This window comes from Frieseomelitta varia, unplaced genomic scaffold (genome assembly GCF_011392965.1).
Source record: "Frieseomelitta varia isolate USP_RPSP 00005682 unplaced genomic scaffold, Fvar_1.2 scaffold_131, whole genome shotgun sequence".
Taxonomy (NCBI): Eukaryota; Metazoa; Arthropoda; class Insecta; order Hymenoptera; family Apidae; genus Frieseomelitta; species Frieseomelitta varia.
The window spans coordinates 978,049-998,933 of record NW_025108984.1 but is presented as its reverse complement, the minus strand read 5'-3'; the positions used below and the strand labels follow the sequence as shown (position 1 = coordinate 998,933).

The 20,885-nt window shown below is 28.3% G+C and overlaps 2 protein-coding genes across 5 annotated transcripts in view; one reads left to right on the top strand and one right to left on the bottom strand.

Annotated features, from left to right (window-relative positions):
* LOC122529269 (zinc finger and BTB domain-containing protein 12-like) overlaps window positions 1–13,776 on the bottom strand; it is a 36,162-nt gene extending 22,386 nt beyond the window's left edge. Inside the window, exons 1-6 of one of the 3 annotated variants that reach the window (XM_043655238.1) lie at window positions 12,761–12,955; window positions 11,021–11,215; window positions 10,468–10,722; window positions 10,152–10,287; window positions 9,914–10,024; window positions 6,768–7,643 (exon numbers count right to left, since the gene is read on the bottom strand). In XM_043655238.1, coding sequence (XP_043511173.1) covers window positions 7,165–7,643; window positions 9,914–10,024; window positions 10,152–10,287; window positions 10,468–10,722; window positions 11,021–11,185 — 1,146 coding nt within the window. In that variant the 5' untranslated portion in view covers window positions 11,186–11,215; window positions 12,761–12,955 and the 3' untranslated portion in view covers window positions 6,768–7,164. Of the gene's footprint in view, window positions 1–6,767; window positions 7,644–9,913; window positions 10,025–10,151; window positions 10,288–10,467; window positions 10,723–11,020; window positions 11,216–12,760; window positions 12,956–13,001 lie in introns of those variants that run through there. The other 2 variants (XM_043655219.1, XM_043655229.1) reach the window with 2 other exon arrangements.
* A 934-nt stretch (window positions 13,777–14,710) lies between these two features.
* Window positions 14,711–20,885, top strand: part of LOC122529896 (trafficking kinesin-binding protein milt) — a 61,202-nt gene continuing 55,027 nt past the window's right edge. The window contains exon 1 of one of the 2 annotated variants that reach the window (XM_043656427.1): window positions 14,711–14,922. In XM_043656427.1, the coding sequence (XP_043512362.1) occupies window positions 14,908–14,922 (15 nt within the window). In that variant the 5' untranslated portion in view covers window positions 14,711–14,907. Of the gene's footprint in view, window positions 14,923–17,810; window positions 18,141–20,885 lie in introns of those variants that run through there. The other variant, XM_043656419.1, reaches the window with a different exon arrangement.

Here is a 20,885-nt window from a genome sequence, read left to right as displayed (position 1 = left end):
TATATATATATATATATATATATATATATATATATATATATATATATATATATATATATATATATATATATATATATATATTTATTTATTTGAACAAACGAAAGAGATTGATAATTTGAAAAAAGAAAAAGAAACGTCTACAGATTTAATACAAAGTTAATACAAAGCTGTAACATTTCTTCGAATCGTACTAAATTATAAACATGATCTATAACGATAACGAATCACACTAATTTTGATTGAAGACCAAAATATTCTAGTACATCGTTTTTTGTAATTCAGATTGGTCTTTTTCTTAATTTAAAAAAACACGAATCGTACAATAACGAACTAAATATATAATTGTATCAGGGAGTAAATTTTACAAAAGTAAATCTGACAAGTAACTGTCAATACAAAATCTTTCTACAATAATTCGATTAAGAATTTTGTCCAAAGAAAATACGCTGTAAATAGCAACAATTAATGATCATCATCACTCATCAATAATACATTCGTTTTTTTAACCACTTGCGCTGGCAACTGGTTCGCGCGGACCGTAACGAGTGACCGAACCAATAATACAATGCAATATAATTCGTCGCATTCTTTTTCTTTCTAAACTCGTCGGGTATGACATCACTGGATAAAAATCATTGAGAAGTAACAAATTTATCATTTGTTTTGCCTGGGTTACATTTAAATATACTTAAAACTAAGAAAATGTTACAATTTGGGGCAAAAAACTCTCGTGGCACGTTATTCCAGCGCAAGAGGTTAAATGAATACAAACTTAATCGACCAATATATATATCGATATATATACCGGTAATTCGATGATTTCTTATTTCAATTTCTCTAAACATAAAAACTTTGAAAAATTGAAACGAGAATGGCGATTAGGAATAAAAAAAAAAAAAAAGGAAACTTGAGAACAAAAAAATAAAAAGAAATTACATTTGCAGTCAAACATTTTCCAAAAGTGTAAATTACGCAAAAAGCAATGTCTGCAGATCATCGATGAAAATCGCATTATCGGATAAATCCACGTAAAATTCACAAAAAAAAAAAAAAAAAAAAAAAAAAAGGAAAAATACGTAATTACAGAGAATTGCACGAGATTTGCATATATTCTTATGCATTCATTTTAATACTGATGCGCTAACTACACTTACGCTCGAAAGATTGCACTATCGACTACTTCGCCTTTACAGTTATAAAAATCACTATTAAAAAATATAGTGAAATACTGGTCGTTTGAGTACGCTATCAAGTAGAAAATTCCTTATGTTATGATATAAGAATGATAGACGTACATATTAAAGAGAGGAAAAGGGTGAAAGAGAGAGACAGAGAGAGAGAAAGAGAGAAAGAGAGAGAGAGAGAAGAACTAAGAGATATGAGATTAATTTTTAATACATAATATTTGTAATTAGCAAATTCTACGGTCGCAATTTCAGTGAACTATATGTCTCTTACTCACGAAAATTCTTCGCGCGTCAATTTTCATTTTCGTATATTGCGAAATTTATTATTTTTCTTTTTCATTTAGTATCACCTAGTTTGACGTTCTATAATTTACCTTCGGTTCTATAATCTGTGTCGAAAAAAAAAGAAGAAGAAAAAGAAAAAGAGAACGGAATTGAATAATACTGCGTAATAATACATACTTAAAAAGAAAGCATTTTTATCCGTTCTTACTCAATTAGTTTCTCGTCTTAACTTTAACTTGAAACGTTAAAAAATTGTTTCTCTAATCGAGAAGAGAATAACAAAACGATTAAAGAAGACGCGTAGCTAATTTATAAAATTCACTTGGTAAGTACGATTAATTGATAATAAATAATAATTTCTTTTTTCTTTTTCTCCCCCCCCCCTCCCCCCACCTTTTTGACACGTCGTAGAAATTTGTCGAACCTCTCAAATTTGACTAGATTTCGTTCTTACGAATAATAATTAAAGGAAGCTACCATCCCCTTTTTTCGAAATAGAAAAATCTATAAACCGAACGAGAAACCAATCTCCTCTTTTGGTTAACTCTAAAGTCTAACTCTAATGGTTAATTACTAGCTCTCGAGTACACGAAATCGCTGTCATTTACAGTATATACAACAACTAAGCAAATGCACTTTCCTTGAAAAGAAAAGGAGTCGGACAGGACAACAAAAAAAGAAACTTAATGTTTAATCGAAAAGTTCATTTCAATGCATCTTGCAAACATTTTGGATTATTATTATTATTATTATTATTATTACTGTTATTAGTATTAGTATTAGTATTATTATTAATATTAGTACTGTTATTATTATTATTATTATTATTATTATTATTATTATTATTATTATTATTATTATTATTATTATACTTGGAATAAATAATGGTAGAAATAAATAGTAATTGAAACGAATCGATCAATGAAAAATGGGAATGTTAATATCCGTAGCTACTCGTCGAATCTTCGTTTATACTCTTTTGTTTCTCCGACTGACAAGAAAAAAAAAAAAAGAAAGAAAGAAAAAGGAAAAAAAAAAGGAAGAATAGTATAGTTGAATCGAAAATTAGAAAGTTCACAGCTTTCGAATCGAAACCTGTACACAAAAATTTCGCAAAATCATCGCAACGTTGAAAATACCTAATTTCTGGACAATTTTATAAATGGTTTCACTACAGAGAATTTTTCCCAACGCTTCGAATCCCAAAATTCCTCGACACTTTAGTTCCAAAAATATCTCTAATTTTTCTGCTTCACGACATTTTTCTGATCTTTTTCTCTTTTATTTTATTTTATTTATTTATTTATTTTTTTTTTTTTTTTTTTTTGATTTTTTTTTTTTTTTTTTTTTTTTTTTTTTTTTTTTTTTTTTTTTTTTTTTTTTTGTATCCTTTTCATCTCGACTTCAGATTTCTCGCGTTCACCCCTTAAACTCGAACAAGCATCTCAACTTTCCAATTTTCAAATCGCCCACCGATTAAAACAAAACGTTTCCCGAAAGAAACACGGGAAGGGGGATAAAATTCTGCGAAAAGGTGCTTTCTCCGGACTTAGACGTTTCCTAGACAATAAACTTTTTGGCTTTTTCGGTGTTAATTTGTTGATTATTCGGCGGTTTATCTCTCATTTGTTTGGAAAAATGGAAAAACTGCATTATCTATTGGAATGTTTCAATCAATCAATCAATCAATCAATCAATCAATTAATCAATCAATCAACTAATCGGCTGATCGTTATATCACTTTTAATGCCCAGCGAAAGATTGCGAGTTAGAAAAATGATTTCCCTGTAACTGTCTGCTTCGTTTCGTTTTCATTTTGTTTCAAATCATCAATTCTGGGTTTTCCTGGCTTTACTCGTTCTATGTAACTCTATCATTGCGGCTCGCTGTTTGATTCTGGCTATGTGCTGTATGTGTGTGTATGATATATGTATATGAACATGAATCTCGGTCTAGGGAGCCAATTCGATCGATTATTGTACAAATAAATAATCAAACGCTGCCACTGCAGCTAACCTTCTATTGTAAAGTAACAATGAATATTCATTTATTGATATATCTATATATATGTTTGTGTGTGTGTGTGTATGTCATATATCAATATTCTAAAACTAATATTCAAATCGAATAGAAAGAATAACAAGAGAGTTGATAATACAAGAAACATATTTACAAACAATACTTCAAACAAATTATTACACCATGCATTTATGACAGATCGAATATTGAAAATTCATGGCAAAATAATCTTTTTAGAATCGAAGAACTTATGTCGATACTAATAAATGGAATGTATCTAAAATCCATAACCAAGTGTACTACATATAGCTATATCTTCTGGAAATTGAAACTGTGGTTTCTTTCTTCGAACTCTTACAAACAATAAAATGTAAAAAAAAAAAAAAAAAGAAAGATGATCATGTCATCACACAGAAAGCTATGATCTAACATACAAAAGAAAACAACAGAACGAACAATTTGATCAGATCCAATCACAATAAAAGTTGTATGTAATGTAATCTTTCCTTCCATTGCCAAGATTTAATAAAGAGAAATGAAATGGAAAGACGCAAATGTTAAGAGAGGAACCGTAGACCGAGGTTTGCAACAGGCTGTCTGTACAACAATCTTAATAACATGATATGCAACATTTATATTCTAATCTTAGAGTCAGTAAAAACTATGCGCTGGGCACGAAGCTCTCTGTTCCACGCGTTAAAAAAAAAAAAAGAAGAAAACGAATAGAAAAACCTTCGGAAAAAGTGCAACAATAAGAAAATGAAAAACCGTCCACGTACGAGACGAAAGTATTGGAGTTAGTTCGTTTTCCTATCTCTTTCGTGGTTAATGGGTCTGGCGTGTTGTTTTTCCTTTAAAATTTGATTCGTCGCAGTCGTTGCGACCCCGGCACTATTGTAAAACGGTATGTAAATATACTTATTATAATAATATATAGCTGCATCTGTGATTTGATTGTAAATCGTGAGGTAAGGAGCCTGTGTGAACGGCGCGATCAACTCGAGAAACATTTCGACTTTCTTCGAACTCGGAGCCTATCGTAAAATTTTCAACAATCCTACAATTATTCCGACAACTATTCAAAAGGCAAACAAACGAAAAGAAATAGATAGAGGGATTTAAAAGAAAATTTCAAACGCTGTATTTATGTCGCAAAAAAAAAAAAGAAAAAAGAAAAAAGAAAATAATTCGTCGATTGATTTAATCGTGTGACAATAAATGCGATGATTCATAAGAAGAAAAAAAAAAAAGATTGAAAGTTTTTAAAATTATCATTCATGTAATAACGATTTGAATAGATATTGAATTGTTGAAAATTTCAGACTCTGACGTAAAGTGTATAGTGAAAAATTTGTCGAGGACATCGCGCTCACGGAACTATTGTCATCTGTAAAATATAATATAAAAGATCCTGAGTTGTACTGTGTGGTACTATGGCTATGGAGTTCGGCGGTATCTGAAATGGCTTTTTCGTTTCTCTTTTCTCTTTAAATAAATGGAGATATGAAATACTTGAAAAGTTCTATGAAAGCTGACAATTCCGAAATATAAAAATATAAAATACCTCGTATTCTGTATACATTTGTAGACATGTACACATTATAAGATACTGACAAACAAATTCGATACATTTAGATTAATGTAACTTAAAGCAGACTTATTTATCGCGCATGCTACTTATGTTAATCAGCAACCTAACATGTTAGTACTGAATTTGTACAAAAGCATTTCCAAAACTTATTTAGTAGACATTTACTCAAATATCTTAAAAATACTAAAGCATCAGTAAAAGAGGAAAAAAGTTCAAAATTGCTTTCAAAAGTTTGATTAAAAACTGTAAAATATATTATAATTGACATTATTAGATAAATATCAGTAAAGCAACTCGTTCTATAAAATAATACTCTATGAAAGAAACTATAACGCTATTTCTAAATTAATACATGTACGTATGGTTTATAAGAATATAGTTCATTTGTAATATCAATATCTTAATGTTTTAAATGTATCTCTATCAACGAAATAAAAATGGAATAATAAAAGTAATACTGCTTATGATTTTATCCAGAAAAAGATCTAATATCTCAAGAATTAATGACGTTAAACGTATCAACTCAATGTTGAACCAGAACAATAGTAGCAAAAATGAAAAACAAAACTGGAATGTTTTACAATTTGAAAAAGTAATTTTGTCTGGTATCAGAAAGAAATCGAAAACAAAATTAGATTGAACGTAATTTGTTAAAAATTTGATGAGAATTAATAAATTCGGCTCTGTAATATCACATTAGAGCATGTAAAAAAATTCACAAGAAAAGCCATCTCGGACACGGGCCTCTTATAATATATTAAATTCAATCTGCTGCATCACGGTGGTTTCCCATCGATAACTGTCAATAATAAATCCTCTGTAAATCTGCTTGAGCTGTAAAATCGGTTGGCTGTCTATTGCACCGTTAAACTGCTACGCGGTGAAAAATATATTATAATATGTTCGTACGTCATCCTGGGAGTTTCTGTGCGTGTCACCCAGTCGTGTGACGCAATCAATAAAGTAAATATAATCCTCTGTAAGAATATAATATCGTTGTAAATATCTGTAGTCTGTATAACACTGTATAGCATCAAATAAAACAACAAGTTATCCTGGCTCGCGGAATAATCAGTACGAGGTGGGATGGCTGTTCCACTTGCGGCGGTTATTTGTGATTTCTTTCTTGTTTCTTCTTTTGTTTAAGGAATATTTTCTCGCTTCTCCTTACGACGAATAGGCACGGCACCTTTTGCGAGTTGTCCTTCAAGGACTATTGTTTCATTAGTTATTGTAAGACACTGTGAAAAGATTATTCTATTGAGCAGAGTGCTGTGTGGATAGCATAGTACAAAAGTAATTTCAGTCATTTCGTTCAAAAATCTTTAGAGCAAAACTTCTGAATTTCAACGAATGATTTATAAACGGTTTGTAAATAATTCATCTCGCTCGTTCTTAACATTAAAAACATTATTTTGCAATGAAAGTTAAATTGAAAATCATAAGATGAATTTTAAGTGAAAATTATGTTATATATATACATATATATATAGAAATATTTATAAATGTATATGTATACATATACACATTTATAAATTCTGAATTTAGTTTTAATAAAATGTAATTTACTAAAAAAGATTAGTGAAATGTAAAATGCTAAAGAACTGGCAAGAAAAGAAATTATGTAACAATAAGTAACGAAGATATAATAAAATTTTAAAAACTTCATCATTTTTTGATGATAAATATTTTATCTTTCATTTCATTCATTCAAATTCCTTAAATTCTTTGTTTGTACTCTAAAGACTTCTATGTTGTTACTATTCTATCACTTACTGCAAATAAACTAAAAATCTTGAAATTTTGTTTCAAAAAAAAAAAATAATAATAATAATAACAAAAGTACGGCTTATAAACTTAAGCACTTGATATAAAAACAATAGTTGATAAGTAATTTTATAAAAAATGATCAATTAATAATTCTATAAATCTTTAGTACTCTCCATCACAACACAAACTCTTAATCTCTTCACTGCACCTTTCTTCAAAAGACTATATTATATTGTAGTTACCAGAAATTACTGGTATTAAACCTACTCAACCAAAAAGCTATCACAAATGGGCCGAAGAAACTAAGGCGCATTAGTGGTATGCAGTATCAAACTGCATCATGCTGCTTTGAAAGTGCTTCGATTCAGCATTGGTCTGATTGACCTCATAAGCACCATCTTGGAATACTCTTGATTTGTTCTCCAGAGTTACCGTAGCTGTACCCTCTTCCATAGAAACTCTGGGCGCAGAAAAGGATTTAACTGTATCTGTTTGTTGTGCCTGGATTTGTAGATGAGTTTGCGCTCCAGTCTGTTGTTGAGCTTTAGGCTGTTGCTGTTGGTAGATTTCTTCCTGACGATGCCTGTCTGCCACGCTGAGCTCATGGAAGCTGACCAGGTGGCGTTTCAGGTAGAGCTTGGTCTTGAATGGCTTGTTACAGAGGGGGCATGTGACACTCTGAGGGTTGTGGATCAGACGCATGTGCTGACGTAGGTTCGACAAGTTACTGTACATGCGGTTGCAGACAGGACAGGGGCGTGGGTCCAGCGAGTGCAGTTTGCGTAGGTCAGCTGCAACACACACACAACTTGCTCTAACCCGGTAGAGGCAGCACGGAGAAGGGAGTTAATTTTTTTTGTTTTGTTTTATTGAATGGATTTATGGGTGGGGTCTCCGATTTGCCAGCCACCACCGGACAGCAACAACCAGCTAACAAACCCTAGCCACACGACTATTATATATTCTACCTAATTTAGTAATAGGATCACTCTTAGAATTTTAAATACAAATTACATTATTCTTTGCATAATTCCTCTTATTTTAATTACATATATTATATTTATTCATTTACTCAAAATTACTGCATTACTCTTTTTAAAAAAATGAAAACAGTATATTCATAACACGTCAATTACAACTATACATTTATTTTATTTTAACTGTAAAAATATTGATATAGTTGAATCGCAAACTACTACTTTTATTGTGTAAATAAATTTGAAGTTTGATTTTAAATTCTAATTTTTGATAGAAATTTTTATCTAGTTCTCTACAAGTTTAACTTGAAGTAATACTTTGTTAAGTAATCAAAATATTTTCTAAATTTAATAATGCATATAATTAATAAACAATATTGGTTGATCCTATTACTACCTGTCGTGCGTACAACGATATCGCGCGTTTGTTAACGCGCACACATCGGAGACAAATGGTAAGCGTGTGTTATTGGGACATGAGGCGTGAGAGTTCGCGCTGCATCCTCCGAGATTATTATACAATTGTTTCTTGACAATAACACCCTTTTACGTTTGAAAAATTGCGCTTGACACATATAAGTCTTAATGATATAAAATCTTATATAATTATTGTATCATTGTTAAAAGTAATAATAACAAATAAGAACATTTTATATTGTGTGTTATTTGTTCTGTATTTCACATTACAAATAATTTTAATCTAACTTTAGAATAATAAATATAAATAAAATTTTATCATTTGAATTTGTCTCCAAATAAGAATTATAATTAAAATAAAAAATAACAAAAATAACATATAATATACTATAATGTATTAAAATATAATGCTAAGAATTTATATCAAAATTTCAAAGTTAATAGTAATTAAATTTTGAGAAATAATTACTGATTATATTATAAATCTTGTATTATTGAATTATTACATAATTTGATTAGTGAAGCCGAAGATATTAATTATTTTTTTTTTTTAATTACAACACCGTAATTAAACACTGACCATAACCAAGAAGCTTATAACAAAATTTAGCATCAAGCAATAATTCTGCTATATATTCCAGTTAGGGTGTTCTGCCATAGGATATATATGAGTACACAGAAAAACAACGCCAATTAGATGAAATCATACAAATTATACAATAGTAAAAATTTATAATACAAAATAATTGTCAATTAAAACAAATAAAATTTTATCAATGTTTCATTTTAATATTAATATTTTATTGGATGATGTACTCCAAATTATTATAATTTTAAAGAATTGTACGAATAAAAATAATAAAATTATTCAAAATTTCCAATTGGCGTAGCTTCGAAAAGACAATAATGGAAAACATAGAAGCAACGGACAGGCAATTTTACCAGACGGAGGGATTTGTTTTTTTACATCTAACCATTTAAAATTATTCTTTCTTTCCCCAATTTCTCAATTTTCATTGCTTCAATTTCTAAAAATTATATTTACAATTTTAAATAAACCTAAAATAACTTTTAATTAAAAAAAAACTTAATATAAAAAATAAATTATAATTCATATCTAACATAAAAAATAACGCAAGTGTAGAGTTCTCCTTTTGTAAAAATTAATCTATGCAAAATTTATTTTTAGTCTTTTAGTATCACCTCCAATTCTGGCAAATAATATAAACAGGTAGAGAGCCCGAGTATATGTGTACACGCAGCTGACTTTCTCACACAACTGCCGCAAACTGCACTCCCCTGGATAAAATCAGAAAATCGCCTCCGAGTGTCAAATGTCTCTTCTTTTCCTTTCTCTCTTTCGCACTCATCTACACATTCTTAACTCTGTCTTTCTTACACTCTTTCTCTCTTGATATTTGTTTCTCACTTTCGTACACACACACACATACATTCCTTTCTTCTCTTTCTTTTCCTTTCTCTCCTACCGCCTAGCAAGAGCTACCGAGCTACACGAGCTTACCATTTCAAACCGAGGCTCTCCTTCTCCTTCCATCTTTATATTCGCATCCAAAAAATTCTGTCCGACATGATCGGCTAGGTTGTTGCTGTTTGTAATGGTGCTCGCAACTACCAAAAAATTAGGGTTGGGACGGACAATCACTTACCTTGTTGCTCTTGATTTAATTCCGTATTACTAGCATGAGATGGTCCTGGCATCCCACCTTCTAACGATCCTCCACCCCCTCCTCCACCTCCTCCTCCTCCTGCTCCTCCACCTACAAAATGTAAATTAATTTAGAAATACAAAAAATTTTTTCTACAATCGATATAGAATTGTAAAAATGTAAGTTTCAAATAAATAAATTAAATAATAATACATTGATCGATGCGTATCATAACTACCTTGATAGGAAGGTGGATAAGATGGCAAAACTTCCATGCCACCATCAAGGCTAAGAAAACCACTTGGCAGTGTGTTGACCTCCTGTTTTGGAGAACAATCATCATCGCTTCCATATTCTGGTAATTCTATTTTTGGCTAAAATAAAAATTATTATTATTATTATTTCCAAGAGACAAAAATTATTCTATTAATAATTAATTTCCATTAATAATAAATTCAATATATTTATAATTCTCTATATTCATTGTATGTTCATACGTATTAAAAAGTATACCTTTAAATAGTGAATATGAAATTAATAAAAATTAAACTAACCTCAACAATATCGAGATCTTTATAACAGTCAAGTTGAACCTGTGGCTCAATTAATGGCCGTGTGCGTGGCGTTCCAGTTGCACAGGCCGCCGCAGCTGGTACTGGACTAGATATTTGAGGCGAATCACTTCGTTTGCACAGCCTTTTTAGTGGTGGAGGACTCGAGGTTGGTGGAGTTTTACTACGATCCTCCTCCAAATTTGGTGAGATCAGCCCACGGCCATTTGATGCGTGTATGTTGTTTGTCTTCAAATGCTAGAAAAGACAAGTTGAAATTACATAAGTATTTTTAAAGAAATAAATGATTATTTTAATATCAGCAATACTATTAGTACAGAGATATTTTTATCGATATCCTCCCATTCATATTTTACATCAATGTATATTCATTTCATATAACTATTCTAATGTACATTTTTACTATATTTTCAATTAATACTAAAATATCGATAGATTATTCAACCAGCACTGATACTAATTCAAAGATTTTAAATTAGTTATATTAAAGATAATATAAACAATATGTATCATTCATAAATTTTTGAAAACAAACCTTTTCGTTGTTGTGCTGATTATTTTGAGAGTCAGTGAGGCCACGGATTTGTAAAGACTCAGCAGTTCTTAGAAATGTAGGCAATTCTGCTTGAGATATGTTAACCTCTCCAGCATACATGAACTCCAAAAGTGACTGCAGATGTTCAAATTCCACATCACGCATGAATATTATTGGATGTTTGCATGGGTTTGTCTATAAGAACACATTATATATTTATTTAATACATATTTGCAGATATAACTTTTTATTTTTATATTTAGTTCTATACCAAAATTATTACGTAAAAAACCAATAGCAATTACAGATAATAAATACAAATTAGAAATATATTTCTTAAGCAAATATGTCAAATAACAATTATATGCTTTGATAATGAAATTATAATATAGACAATCAATTATAATATAGACAAGCAGCATTTATAAAAACTAAAAGAGCAAATACCAATTTTATCAATAAAATGATTATTAAGCTTTTTATTTTTTTAATTATATTAAAAGATGTAATTTTCCATATAATATCATTACTTAGAATTATTATAGTTATAATAACATAATATTATTATATTTTGAAATTCAATTTTTTCCTCTATTTTATTTTACATTCATCGTATTTTACTTTATGGCCAACTCTAAAATATGTTGATATACAAATAACAAAAAATGAAATTTTGAATATATTTGTACATTTAATGTATAATAAAAGTATAAAGATACAAAAGATCTAAAAAATATAATAATACAAAGAATGAAACGCAATGTATCATTGATAAAAACTGTTGTTCTTGTTTTCTATTAGTATTTATACCATTATATTCTTTATAATTTTTAATCTGACTTTAATCTATAGACACTATTATATCTGATTTATAATATAGATTTATTATCTACAATATTTAAAAAAAATAAAAGCTGAAGCATGAGCTCATGATTATACATCTTCATATAAAAATCACAGAAAGTTATTCATTTCAATCTTATTTAATATAATAATTTTGTTAAATTGAACATGTCTTTAAAAGGTTTGTGTCTTTAAAAGGTTTCAAAATTATATTTAATGATAATATATTTAAATTCACAAATTTCTCTTTATTTTGCATGAAGTATCAAAATCAACACTTATATACAAACATAAATAATATTATCATTCTCTTTTTAGTAGGTTGACATTTTAGAAGTAATAAATGTAAATGTTTAATATATTTAAGTATTCAAAAGTAACAAGATTATATGATTAATTACTAAAGCATACAGAATATTACAGAATTTGCTTCATACAAAATTACATAAGTAGATTCAACGTATGCCAAACTATAAAAAAAATATATATAAATGTAGAACAAAATACAAATTTTAATTTTGACGTAGGATACAAACTTAAAACTGAAAATAAATAATGTTGTTTTACTTGATAATAAATTTAAAGTTTTGTTTTAAAGTTTTGTTTTACTTGATAATAAATTTATTAGTACTAGCGTTAAAACTGGCATTAACATTAGAAACATTGAAATGCAAATTATACACTACCAGTGAGCGGTAGTGTATAATTTTATTAAATTTAACCGAACTTTTATTTTCTTTTTATCATAATTGTCAACGATTATGTAAATAATATACTAAATTTATACAGGATATGTATCAAAATTAATAACGCTGAGGTCGATCGAAATGATCATTGTGTACTGAGAAGTACAATGATCACCAAGAAGTAACATTCTTATAGCGCAAAACTACATACAAAAATATATACGGGCCATTACGACACAGTGTCACGACATGATACACGAGAATTATGAATAAGAACTTCAATTTCAACCATGTTTAAAGCAAAGCATGAGTCTCAAAGAAGGTAAGAATGATGAGCTAAAGGGGAAGGAAGGGAGGAAGGGAGGGAGAGAAGACGGAGGGGTAGAGGGGTGGTGTGTGGGAACATCGAGGAATTAGCACTGAGAGAAGCAAGGCGGGTAAGGTTTTCTAACCTTGAACAACTCCTTGAAGTAAGGGCTGCACGCGGAGAGGACAACCTTGTGCGCCTGGAGACGCCTACCGTCGCAGGCTAAGGTGACATCGACGAAGTCCTCGTCATCCCTGAGGGCCTCGAATTGGCTGGTGATATTAGCTTGAAAGTTGTTCCAACGCAAGCAAAACTGCTGCTGGCTATCCGTCATTCTCCTCGCTCGACTCCCTTCGACCTCCTCTCTCTCCCTCTCTCTCTTAAAACCGAGAGCCCCCCACCACCCACCCTCTGTCCGTCTCTCTCTCTTACTTTCACCTTCTTCTACGTCTGTCTTTTTCCCTCCTTTTCTTTCTTACTGATGGCGGCGTTGTTCCTTCCTCGTTGCACACTTTGGCTCCTCAAGTGTACCTCTCTTTGTCTTTTTCTTTCTTACTTGCAGGAGACACTTCAGAAATTTTCGAATGGTATTGAATATGAAAGATTCATTGAGACGAAGAGGGTGAGGGTGGTCTCGCAGGTCAGGCCTGTTTTACTGCACCCTCGTGCTACTGATTCGAGATGAGGCTCTCATTACTCTGGAAAAAAAATGGCAGGTGCAAAAAGTGCAATCGATGACTGAAGAGGAGGTGTGTACGTGGGGAGAATCGATAGGCGGCCTGCCAACATTAAGAAATAAACGAAACACATATTTCGTGTTATAGTACTTTTTACAAATACCTTGACATTTTTCTACCACTTTCATTCCGATCAAATGAATGTTTAAAAAACGACCACTGTTCAATATAATTTGTACGTTTAATCTTAAAAAAAAAACCTTCGATCCGAAAAACGTTCAATCTCATTAAGTTACCAGAAATGTACCTAGAGATTTTCACAATCCTCTCGTTTCTTTCTTTTCTTTCCAGAAAGTAACATCGAAAAATGTGTGCTTTTCAATTAACAAAAACATAATTTTCAAAAAATTTGTGTTAGTACTTGATGCAAATATTATTAGTGACTTTAATGTTTTTCAACACTGAAAAATTAAAAAAAAGAAAACTAATATTTTATAAAATTCTCAATCAGGTTTAAGATGTTAGATTGACGTCTAGTGATTTTCATGTTTAATTGAATATTTTACAGCAGAAGCTTTGAAAATACATAATATATTCGCATCAATGCTATTTTCGATTGTTTAAATCATAATTCTGATTAAATATAGATTTCTCATTAGTTCGTAGATCACATTACACAAACACAGCAAAAGGTTTGAAATTTACGAAATGTCGTATTCACTATAATACTTGAAACACATACGATGAAAAAATTTATGACAAAAATGAGACTGTTAGTACCGAACGTATAATAAATAACATTTCATGCTTATAATGTCACGATACGTTCGTAAAATTTACAAATATTTTTTTTAATTATCTAGAAAATACAACAATTGACAAAAATACAATGTATTTTATGTATAATTAAAATTCAGTATTTTATGTATAATTAAAATTCATTATGTTTAAAACCAATGGATTGCAAGAAATAAAGTTAATAAATGAATAAACAAATTTTTTTTAAGTTATATAAGAATATTCTAATCTAAATTCTATATTATAGCGTAAAGTATATCATATCCTTCACATTTATATTTTATATTTCCAAAGAGTGGGGATTGAATTTTCATTATGGGACAATGTAGTGAATATTTCCGTGATTACAGGTAGTTCTTCCGAGTCCCGTCCTATCCTAAACTAAATTTTACCCCCCATTGTATGATTGTCTTCATAGCTTCGAACAGTTTCGGGCCGCTATGAACGCTCGAATTTTGTTCGCGAAATAATCTTCTTTGTTTAATTTCTTCCTCGTTTAATCGCGATAAATGTGAGAGTTTTCACAAGAAGTACTGTAATTTCGGGCAATTGACAATTATGTGACGTTAGTAAAAAATGTCAAAACGACAGGTGAGTCAAATCTCCTTTGTTTTTCGTTATGTTCTCGTGTATTTTTAGTGTATCATTCTCATTTCTTAATCATTCATTCATTGAAATTCAACCGGGATAAGATTAATACACACGACAATAGATCTCAATTGAAGAAATTGCAATCGTTGTTTTTAACCTCGTTTTGAAAGGTTACTGCGGACGACTCAATCGATACATTGTCCTCGAATTTCGTTTTCCTGAGTAACGAGTACAACAAATTGCTTGTTGATCATTTGAAATTTTTGTTATGATTTCCGATAGTTTGTCACAACAAGGAAATATTCTGATTCTCTTATTTGAACGTATGTCCGACGAACAAAAGATAACTATAACCTTCGTTAGGTTAACCTTTAAAATATACCTTTTAGATCTTATTTAATATAGGAGCAATATAATCTGAATTTTTTAATCTTAAATTGTATAAAGTGAAATAAATGACATTAAATAGAATGTTTATTTTATGTTTTAAAATTTATGTGTTAAGCAATTTAAATATTCATTTTAATAACTTAGTTTCAAAATACATTGTTTTCAAATATAAGTGAAATATAAAAATTAAAAAAATTATAGGTATCAAGGACATAGAAATTAAAAAAATTATATGATAAAACTAATAAATAATACTGTATGAAATTTTAATTTAGAAGTATGTATAAATTATTTGGATTATTAATTATATAATATTTATTTAATGTACAATAATGCATTTGTATTAAATATCTACTATCGTAATCAGATTCTGCAATATCAAAGAAAAAAAATCATAATTTGAAAACTCAAAATATGTTTGAAATTTTTTTATTAATTTTCTTTGTAATCTTTGGTCTTACATCTCATAATGCTATTTTCTTTTAATTTTATGTAAAAAAAAGATAGTTATGATCATGTTAATATCATTTGACATAATTTAAATATTGAATTTAAATTATCTGAATTTATTTATATATTTTGATAAATCAAAAGATAAAATTAATCATGTAGAGTATAAAAGTGTATTATATGATTATCAAATTGATAAACATCTCATAAGTAATTTATATATCTTTTTGTTTTATTGTTTCCTTTTATGTTGTCCAAAATATTTCCCATTTCTTTTCAATTATATGAGAAAATTATAATAAGTGAATTTTGAAAATATTAATCTAGATTTTTGTAGTGTATTTGTAGTGTACGTTGTAACAAAAGAAATTAAAACAACTTTGTTAAAATAATTGTACGGTTTCTTTTATGTTTGCAGAATTTATACAGTGTGTTGTTTTGGTGATCATTGTGGTTTCCTTACTGGAAACCAAAAATTTTATACTACGTCACGGTGAGTTTCTAAGTCATTTTTAAACTGATTACATAATCTTGAACCATTAAGTAAAGTTTCATGATCATTTGAATGATTTGTTTTCAGTAAAGTTTTCAGTATAGTTTTAAATAACCTATAATGTTCACCAACGTATAGGATTCACTAAATGATCATTATTAAAATTTGTAAAATACTAAAACTCTTCTAAAGTATCATTATTCTACTAATATGTAACTAATATAATAAATATGTAACTTTTTTAATGAATAAGTAAAAAGTTTCTTACCTTTCGATAAATTAGAAAGTTGTAATTGTAATAGTATAAACAAATTACAATTCCAAAACTGTCGAGTGGAGTATTGGTCACCAATAAACTAGCTCAACTTTATACCATATCAGACAACAGTTATTTTAATCTGAATAGAGACAATTATCTTAATAGAATAGTACACTCTCTGAAAAAAAATTGAGCAAATTATGTTAATTTATGATTAGATGTTATTGTTTATGTTTATATTGATAATACCGTAAGCTTATTTTATAATCATTGTAAAATAATTGTACTATTTCACTTTTAAAAATTCATTTCGCTTTGAAGATTATAACATAGTTTCTTATATTATTTTACTTTTAAAAACTCACTTTGCTCTAAAGGTCATAAAATAATTTCTTGTATTATTTTATTTTTGAAATTCTTTTTGTTTTGCATCATTTTTTAAATATATTCTAAACTCATTTCTAATTATGTTATATAAAATTGTCTTATAATATTGTTCTAGATCAGTTCATTATCTTTCTATGTATTACTTTCTTGAAACTTTTGGTTTTAATGTTTTCTAAATAATTTTTTAATAAATAAAAATTTTGTTTTGTTTTGTTAATTTATTTCTCATATTGTATTTCTTTTCTTATTTCTTCTTTTTATTTCTATTTCTTTTATAAAACTTTTATGAAACGTTTACATTGTTATTTTTGATTTTGTAAAAAAAGTAAATATAGTAATGGTTTTACGGAAAGATGTTAAAAAAATTTTTAGATTTTTGAATATGGTTGTACAGTTGTTATCAACTTAAGTGATAACAAGCACGGAAAAAGAGAGTCTCGTTCGTGGATCGAGGTGTTCAGAAGTCATTTAGAAGTTGACGAGTTCTACATCCAAAAGTTTTACGATATCTTTGTTCGTTTTGCCCTGCGATATTTGATTTATACGCTTGATAGAAATAAATATTCAACTTAAAGTGAAATTTGAGTGAAAGTTAAGGAATCTTTGGAGATTTGTTATTTATTTTAATTAATAATCTTTTTGTTGTGTAATACAATCAGAGCTTTTTTTTTAGAAATACATTCAAAAAAAATTTAATAATTACGAAAGAGACAATTTTTAAATCTATAACTATAAATTTAATTTAACAAGAAAAACTTTATTCGTATTCGTAATATATTTATATATATTGTCTATATTTGATTAACTCATTTCGAATAATTATATTTAAATAAAGATATAGCAGTAATAAAACTGTTTCAAAAATATTTTGTATTCTTAATTTTTTATCATAATTATTATCATTATTCATTCTTGAAAAGATCTTGTCGTAATATAAAAATAAGTATATCGGGGAAAAAACGAACATTCGTCTTTATGTTGAGAGTCAGGTGTATGTGTCGACAGAAGTATTCTTGGAGGTGATAGTTTGCAATTGCTTTGAAACAAATGTTGCTCAGAGGGATCGCATTTGCGGAAACAAGACGAAATTCCGCTAGACGTATTTTAAAACCTCAAAATTCCGGTTACGAAAAGGATAATCCTGAATTGACTTACGATGGAGTATTTCAGCGTAATTTGGGTTCAAAGGCAAATACCTATACACAATCAATTAGCGAACGTAGCTCGTCTACTACTCTTGTAAGTTTTTATTTATGCCTGACATTATCTTAAAATAATAAATATTAATTTTATGCAAAAAGATAAAATGTATAATGCTCTTAAATGTATTAAATAAATTTTCGCACAATTTTTATAATTCAACAACTTTCTTTAGAATTCGTTCAAAGGATACAGATTATATATATATAACTGAAATAAAATTTAGAAATTTTGCACAGAAAAATGTTTCAAACGTACTGTTTTTAGTGATGTCATCTGTAAAAAAGAAATTTGTCAGAAACAATTGCTAACACCAGCTAGATATGATATCTATATTTTGTATAGCAACGTGTACTACTTAACCTTCAAATGCACAGTCATAGATTTAGAATTAATAATATAGAATGTTGCAAATTTGCAACGGTGTACATTTAAGAATCGAAACAATTAGAGGATCATTTTGCTAATTACTGTACTTCCTATATTTATTTCTGTTTTAATGGAATAAATTGTTCTTTGTCCTCTAATTCTTATGGATAATAAGTCATTAATATAGAAAAGTGCATATATGTGCCGTATCCAGTGAATTGCACTCGATTACCAAGTTTACGTGTTTCATGATTTCATTTTTATTATAGATAAAACTACCTTTGCCTATAATATAAGCAAATTGATATAATGCGTAATATTACTTGTAATTACTTATAATTCAATATATTAATTCATAATAATACCAAGAAAATAGTTTACATCTATTTTGATATCATTAGAAATAAAAATTAGTAAAATTTCGTATAATATTGTGCAAATAATGTCAGTGTCAATGTTAATGTATTATATTTATAAAATTTCTTCGTTTTTGCTCACTTTTTTATATGCAATGTGCAATAGAATGGTGGCAATTCTCTAATTGTTTCGAAAAGTGTACAATGCTTGCAATTTACATTTATTTACATTTAATTGTGCTTTCTAGTTCTTTTCTTTATCAAGTATTCCAATTCCATGCTAGTCTATTTTAAAGAATTACGATGAAATACGTGCATGCTGAAATATACAATATACATATATTGTACTACGTGCAACTTACCACGATTTGAAAGGAAAGTTTGTTTAATTCGTTCTTATCGCAACATGATAACGTCTCAATGATAAAATTAGCGAAAAAAAATTTTCTCGATATTTTACATGATATTAAAAATACAAGAATTTCCAATTATACTTTATATTGCATATATTTCCCATCGTTAGTATTATTAAGTATTATTAATATTATAAAGAATAATAAAGTTTTTTTATTTATATAAATTATAGATAAAAGAAAATAAATATCATCTCTTGTTATTTATGTTTCTTTTTATAATTTGTATTATATTGTAATTAACAGTCAATTATAATCATTAAGTATATGTGACCCTATATCATTTCTAAAAGATAATTGGATTTAATCTAACCCAACTTTTCAAACTAGATAAGATTATATTGATATTACTATACGACACTAACATTTATTAGACACGTAATTATGAAAGTTTTCTTGGCGTGAAAAGTGAACGTAGTATTAAATATAATTCTATATTCTCTAATTTTAATATTAAAATAGTTTGTACAAATGTTAGTAGGTTTTTCCCTAATGGAATCATGAGACACATGAACTTGGTAAACGAGTGCAGTTCACTGAGTACAGCATATGTATGCACTTTTCTGTATTAATAGCTTCAATTCGTTCTTTTGTACATTCCAGTAATGTCCTTGGTCTCAACTTGTAGTTGTCACTGCTCACTTCGTAAATATTAGTGTTACGAGAAACACGGGATCAATATTTTGGAAACTTACCGATATTTAACGCCATTTTTAATTTTGCTTCACAGTTGATTTGAAGATATCGTGAGTTTGTTCAAATTTGTCTCATCTTTTCATTTTTTTTTTTTTTTTTTTTTTTTTTTTTTTTTTTTTTTTTTTTTTTTTTTTTTTTCTAAGAAGGATTCATTATTTATGTAGTATTCCACTGTATATTGATCTTTTATTTTTATTACATTGCAGCAAAATTTCTCAGAAATATTATCATAGCAAATAAAAAATTAGTCAGACTTACAAGATCTTTGTACTACGAAATAGAAATACGTAGTAAAGGTACATGGAATTATAAGATAATTCATCTCTATCTTTAAAGATAGTAACATAATACAAGGAGATTAATGAAACAATATGATAAAAAATTAGGAAAGAGGAGAAAAGTACTTTTACGGATATATATTTATTCATTAAAATTTCATATCAAACAGGAACGCAATAATTTGTTAAAATTGATTTTAGTGATTTCTCATTATTGCAAACGATTTTATCACAACTGATATAAGATCGTTGACAAAATTAATTGTTTTCGTAATGGAAATTTTTTTACGAAATTGTTTTGCTTAAACAATATGATTTACGTACGTAATTACATTATATATGTAATAACAACACTTACTCGTAAGACTATAAAAATTTATAGGTTATTGCTATTCTGATGTGCTTTTTATTGAGTAATAAACGTATTCGTTTTGTTAGTTCCTAGTATTTTTCTTGTATGTTATAGATTTGTGAGAGAAAACAAAAGAAAACGAAATATCATTTTGAATAGATTTTTCTACAATAATTGTAAGTTTAATATGATTTTATACGGACAACTACAATTTTATAAAATTATTAAAATTAGTTTAATTATTAATTATATTTATTTATTTAATTATTAATTATTCAAATCAGTTTGGAATACAAATGTGTATTAAGTTTATTGAATTT